The sequence below is a fragment of the Octopus bimaculoides genome, chromosome 7 (genome assembly GCF_001194135.2).
Source record: "Octopus bimaculoides isolate UCB-OBI-ISO-001 chromosome 7, ASM119413v2, whole genome shotgun sequence".
Taxonomy (NCBI): Eukaryota; Metazoa; Mollusca; class Cephalopoda; order Octopoda; family Octopodidae; genus Octopus; species Octopus bimaculoides.
The window spans coordinates 89,410,805-89,416,745 of record NC_068987.1 but is presented as its reverse complement, the minus strand read 5'-3'; the positions used below and the strand labels follow the sequence as shown (position 1 = coordinate 89,416,745).

The 5,941-nt window shown below is 39.3% G+C and overlaps 1 protein-coding gene across 1 annotated transcript in view; it reads right to left on the bottom strand.

The window, feature by feature from the left end:
* Window positions 1-1,235: 1,235 nt before the first annotated feature.
* The window catches only part of LOC106870571 (transmembrane protein 237), an 11,132-nt gene continuing 6,426 nt past the window's right edge, over window positions 1,236-5,941 (bottom strand). Inside the window, exon 5 of the mRNA XM_014916697.2 lies at window positions 1,236-3,107. Within this exon, the coding sequence (XP_014772183.1) occupies window positions 2,922-3,107 (186 nt within the window). The 3' untranslated portion in view covers window positions 1,236-2,921. The remainder of the gene's footprint in view (window positions 3,108-5,941) is intronic.

The following is a 5,941-nucleotide window of genomic DNA, read 5'->3' as shown; positions in this document are numbered from 1 at the left end:
TCTCTCTTGCACGCCACAACTGATGCTTCTAATGTTCAGCTTTTCTCTCAAGATACTTACACTCTGACGGGTATTCACATTGACATTACACATCCAACGGAGCATACTGGCTTCATTCCTTGCGAGCTTACGTATGTCCTCAGCAGTTACAGCCCATGTTTCACTGCCATGTAGCATGGTTGTTCGTACGCATGCGTCATACAGTCTGCCTTTTACTCTGAGTGAGAGTCCCTTTGTCGCCAGCAGGGGTAAGAGCTCTCTAAACTTTGCCCAGGCTATTCTTATTCTAGCAGCTACACTTTCAGCGCACCCACCCCCACTACTAACTTGGTCGCCCAGATAGCGGAAGCTATCGACTACCTCTAGTTTTTCACCCTGGAATGAGATAGAAAGAATGGCTTGATTAAATGGAAATTAGAGGAATAGGTGACAGGTTGAAATTTCTGTCCAAATCTTTGGCACTGTAGCTTGTCTGTGAGCAAGGTACTTCACTCTCAGCAGAGTACCATGAAAATTACATCTCACTGTCATCAGCAGTAACACTGAGGCAAACATCATTATCATTTCAACATTCACTTTTCCATGACAGCATGGGTTGGACGGAGTTTATTGAGGCAGATTTTCTATGGCTGGATGCCTTTCCTGTCACCAATCCTAACCTGTTTCCAAGGTAACATTTTTCCAGAAGAAGGAAAATGAATGACAATCATTTACAGCATTATGTGATCTCAAGACAAGGAGACACAAATGTACTCTCTCTCTCTCACACATGCATAAATACATACATACATACACAGATATATATATACACACATACACACTTCTTTCAGTTTCCATCTACCAGATCAACTCACAAGGCCTGGGGTTATAGTATGAGAGACTTGCCCAAGGTGCTGTGCAGTGAGATTGAACCTGAAAGCATGTGGTTGGAAAGCAAACTTCTTAACTACCCAGTCAGGCTGTGTTCAGTTTTCCCAGTCAGAAAGATACATGTGATAGACTAATAGGCTGTTTTCAAAGAGATTTGTCCCTTATTCACTTCCAGAAAATACAATTGAGAAATGGTTTGGTCATATGGGTCCTTATATTTTGGAAAAGTATTTAGACTTTCAAAAGACTAAACATTTGGCACAGGTGAATCCAAAGACCTATTAAACATTATTTCAATGTTTCAGTTCAACAAATCTGGACGGAAGAAAATGACTCACAAAATTGAATTAATCCAATTCCAGGTGTGAGTGGAAACAGTCTGATATTTTTTTAATTGGTTTGTAAAAACAGTTTGTTTAGTTTTTTTTTTTTTTCTTTTTGTATTAAAGTAGTAAATTGTGACAAATTGTTAGAGCATCAGAGAGAGAGAATGACTTCAGTATTTATTCTGGTTACCCGTGATCTGAGTTCAAATCCAGGGGAGGTCAACTTTGCCTTTCATTTTTTTTTTCTTTCTTTTCGTGGGTCAATTAAAGTACCATTCCAAGTTAGTAGAAAAGTGAAACAGTGAATGGATCAGACAAGAACAGATCTCAAAGCAAAGCAGCAGACAAAATGATTAATGATATCTGTTTTGATTCTTTATATTCTGAGTTCCTACTCCACCTCCTATTACCATTCTCCATCTCAGAAAACCAGTCTTTCTGAACCCAGATAACCCTGACCCTCCAATGTTAGACCAAGTAATGCATCAACAAGAGCAACATCTTGGTTGCTACAATAAAACAAACAGCCCTCACATAACACAAGATACATGCTAAAACAGAAACAAACATGTTTTGTAGCACTATAATTGTGTATAATATGCACTTGTTGGTGCTGGGGCCACATAAAAAGCACCCAGGCCACACTCTGTAAAGTGGTTGGTGTTAGGAGAGGCATCCAACTGTGGAAACCATGCCAAAGTAGACAGTGGAGCCTGGTGAGGCACCTGGCCTTGCCAACTCCTGTCAAACCATCCAACCCATGCCAGCATGGAAAACAGATGTTAAATGATGATGATGGTGATGCACTTGTGTATAATGCACACCCTTGATTATGATCAATAAAATGCTAGAAAAAATATCTTTCTTGTAGAATATTGTTTTTATAAATTTCTCTTCAGCCCTGGAAATCATAAGGCTGGTTACCTGGTTTCCATGGTGAATAAGTGACTAAAATCACAAGATTGCTCCTCACTGCATATTATACTTGAATAAATATCCTATTTTGACTTGCCAACATTGAGTGTTTGATTAGCTGAGCCTCAGTAGTAAAGTAACATAAAAAAACCCATTTGATCAAAAGGTGAATTTATAACCTCAGTGGATTTTACAAACATATATAACCCTACAACCACGAATTTTATCATAAATAGATTTTTAAAATAAAAAGATATGGGTGTTTTGATAAAAGACATTAAGTCAGTCATCAATAACAATAATAATAATAATCATCATCATCGTTTAACGTCCGCTTTCCATGCTAGCATGGGTTGGACGATTTGACTGAGGACTGGTGAAACCGGATGGCAACACCAGGCTCCAGTCTGATTTGGCAGAGTTTCTACAGCTGGATGCCCTTCCTAACGCCAACCACTCAGAGAGTGTAGTGGGTGCTTTTACGTGTCACCCGCACGAAAACGGCCACGCTCGAAATGGTGTCTTTTATGTGCCACCCGCACAATAATAATAATAATAATAATTCTTTCTACTATAGGCACAAGGCTAGTAATTTTGAGGGAAGGAGGAAGGAAGTTGGTTACATCAAACCAGCGCATAACTGGTACTTATTTGTATTGATCCCAAAAAAGATTAAAGGCAAAGTTGACCTCAGTAGAATTTGAACATAGAACATAAAGTGTTGGAAGAAATGCCACGAAACATTTTGTTTAGAATGGTAACAATTCTGCTCATTTGCACCTTGTCAATGATAATAATGCTGATGTATTTTTAGGAAATTGTAGAAATATTCTGAGTTCTTGTGTGTTGACCAAGAATGTTGCCAACACTTTCTGATAGATTCTTGGCCAGACGGTCAGTATTGGGGAAAATGGACAGCAAAAGCCACGCTAGTATGACGGCCACACTTCGGAGTAGGTTGATGATCTTCCAGGTTGCAAGATCCTCTGAAAATTCCTGAAAGGAGACGAATATTGATATTTTTATTTGTAGCGAAAAACAAAAGCAAAGCAGATTGATTGATTCAAGGGAAATTATTATTAAAAACAAACAATAACAACAACTGAACTGTTATGTTATAATGTTACGGTAAGAATATAAGATACACCATTGATACAGTATTTCTGGCAGAAATTATAAGAAATGGTTGAAGAGAGCAAAGTGACAAGAAATGCCGAAATGTGAATACAAAAAAGACAAATTCAATGGTTATTAGCAAGAGAGAACCAAAGGGAGTAAATATAAAAGTGTGTAAAAAGCACTGCTGTTGGTTCCACATAAAAAGAACTACTGTTGTTGCCATGGAAGTAAAAAGCACTGCTGTTGGTGTCATATAAAAATCACTGCTTTTGGTGCCACATAAAAAGCACTGTTGGTTGTGCCACATAAAAAGCACTGTTGTTGGTGCCACATAAGAAACACTGTTTTTGGTGCCACATAAAAAGTACTGCTGTTGGTGCCACATAAAAAGCACTGTTGTTGGTGCCACATAAGAAACACTGCTTTTGGTGCCACATAAAAAGTACTGCTGTTGGTGCCACATAAGAAGCACTGCTGTTGGTGCCACATAAAAAGCACTGCTGTTGGTGCCACATAAGAAACACTGCTTTTGGTGCCACATAAAAAGCACTGCTGTTGGTGCCACATAAAAAGCACTGTTGTTGGTGCCACATAAGAAACACTGTTTTTGGTGCCACATAAAAAGTACTGCTGTTGGTGTCACATAAAAAGCTCTGTTGTTGGTGCCACATAAGAAACACTGCTTTTGGTGCCACATAAAAAGTACTGCTATTGGTGCCAACTAAGAAGCACTGCTGTTGGTGCCACATAAAAAGTACTGCTGTTGGTGCCATGGAAGTAAAAAGCACTGTTGTTGGTGACACATAAGAAACACTGTTTTTGGTGCCACATAAAAAGTACTGCTGTTGGTGTCACATAAAAAGCTCTGTTGTTGGTGCCACATAAGAAACACTGCTTTTGGTGCCACATAAAAAGTACTGCTGTTGGTGCCAACTAAGAAGCACTGCTGTTGGTGCCACATAAAAAGTACTGCTGTTGGTGCCATAGAAGTAAAAAGCACTGGTGATGGTTCCACATAAAAAGCACCCAGTGCACTTTGTAAAGTGATTGACATTAGGAAGAGCATCCAGCCATAGAAACCCTGCCAAAGCTGACAATGGGTCCTGGTGCAGTTCCCGGCCTCAGTACTTTCTGTTCAACTGTCCAACCCATGCCAGCATAGAAGAGGATGTTAAATCATGATGATGATGATGATAATGATGTAGTATCAGGAAGGTTACTGTGAAGAAGTTACTCAATGAATAAACAGAGCTAAAACAATATTTATAGGAATGAAGGGGGGGGGGAGCTTTATACCAGGTGACATGAGGTTAACATATGATAGAGGGACGGGAACAAGTGTGTTACTGTAGAGGGCATTCATGGTTATCCCATTTTCAGGTTAATTAATATTTTTGCATTTTTTTCTTTTCCTCGAGTTACAGAAAGGTGAACATAAATGAAGGGGTCCAGAGGGGTGGACAAGGTTAATGGGTCATGATTGACAACTTAAATATTGAATGCTATTTGACACAAGGTCAAGCATTTACAGGAGAAGCAACTGACCCACAACACATTTCAGAGTCTTCTACTAAATCTTCGTCTGAAGGAATGAAAGGGAAAATTGAAACCAGCAGAATTTAGATTCAGAACTGAATTTAAAAAAAAAAAGTCAGTGAAATTGAAGGTATTTCATGGATTTTGTGCCCTTCTCAAAGGCAATACGGCCCAAACTGTAGATGTTCCAAAGATATATTGGTTTCTCACATTGACACAATTTGAAGGGGAAGGGTTATAGTCAACTGAATCAACCCTGTGATATGACTGGTATTTGTTTATGAACCAAAGAAAAATGAAAGGGAAAGTTGATATGAAATTTAAAACTTGGAGTATCATCATCATCATCATTTTACATCTACTTTTCCATGCTGGCATGGGTTGGACAGGTTTTCTAAGTCAGTGTTTTACAACAAGATGCCCTATCTTTTGCCATTCCTTAAGTCACTACTTACAACATGCAGTGACATGGTGTATCTTTTCTAAAACCAGAATACAAATCCATGGTATATTTTAACTTCACAGTAACACATGATCGACCAGCCTATCAGATGTTGTTATACATCGCTGGTCACAATGTGCTTTGCATCATTTTTTAGCTTTTGCGTGATGCCACCTCACTGGCCAGGTGAGAAGGCCAATGTCCGTTCGCACCCCCTCCCGATTGGAAAGCCTTTCCATCACAGGGTGACCCATTTAACAGCTGAATGGAATGGAGCAACTTTAAATGAAGTGTTTTGCCCAAGAGTACAATGTGCCACTCAGACTGGGAATGTTCTAGCTTTCATGAGTGCAACATCGTAACCAATGGGCGACACACCTTCACATATTTGAACTTACTCTTTTATTCTTTTACTTGTTTCAGTCATTTGACTTTGGCCATGCTGGAGCACCGCCTTTTAGTCGAGCTAATCGACACCAGGACTTATTCTTTGTAAGCCTAGTACTTATTCTATCGGTCTCTTTAGCCAAACCGCTAAGTTACGGGGAGGTAAACACACCAGCATCGGTTGTCAAGCGATGTTGGGGGGACAAACACAGACACACAAACATATACACAAACATACATATATATATATATATATATACATATATACGACGGGCTTCTTTCAGTTTCCGTCTACCAAATCCACTCTCAAGGCTTTGGTCGGCCGAGGCTATAGTAGAAAACACTT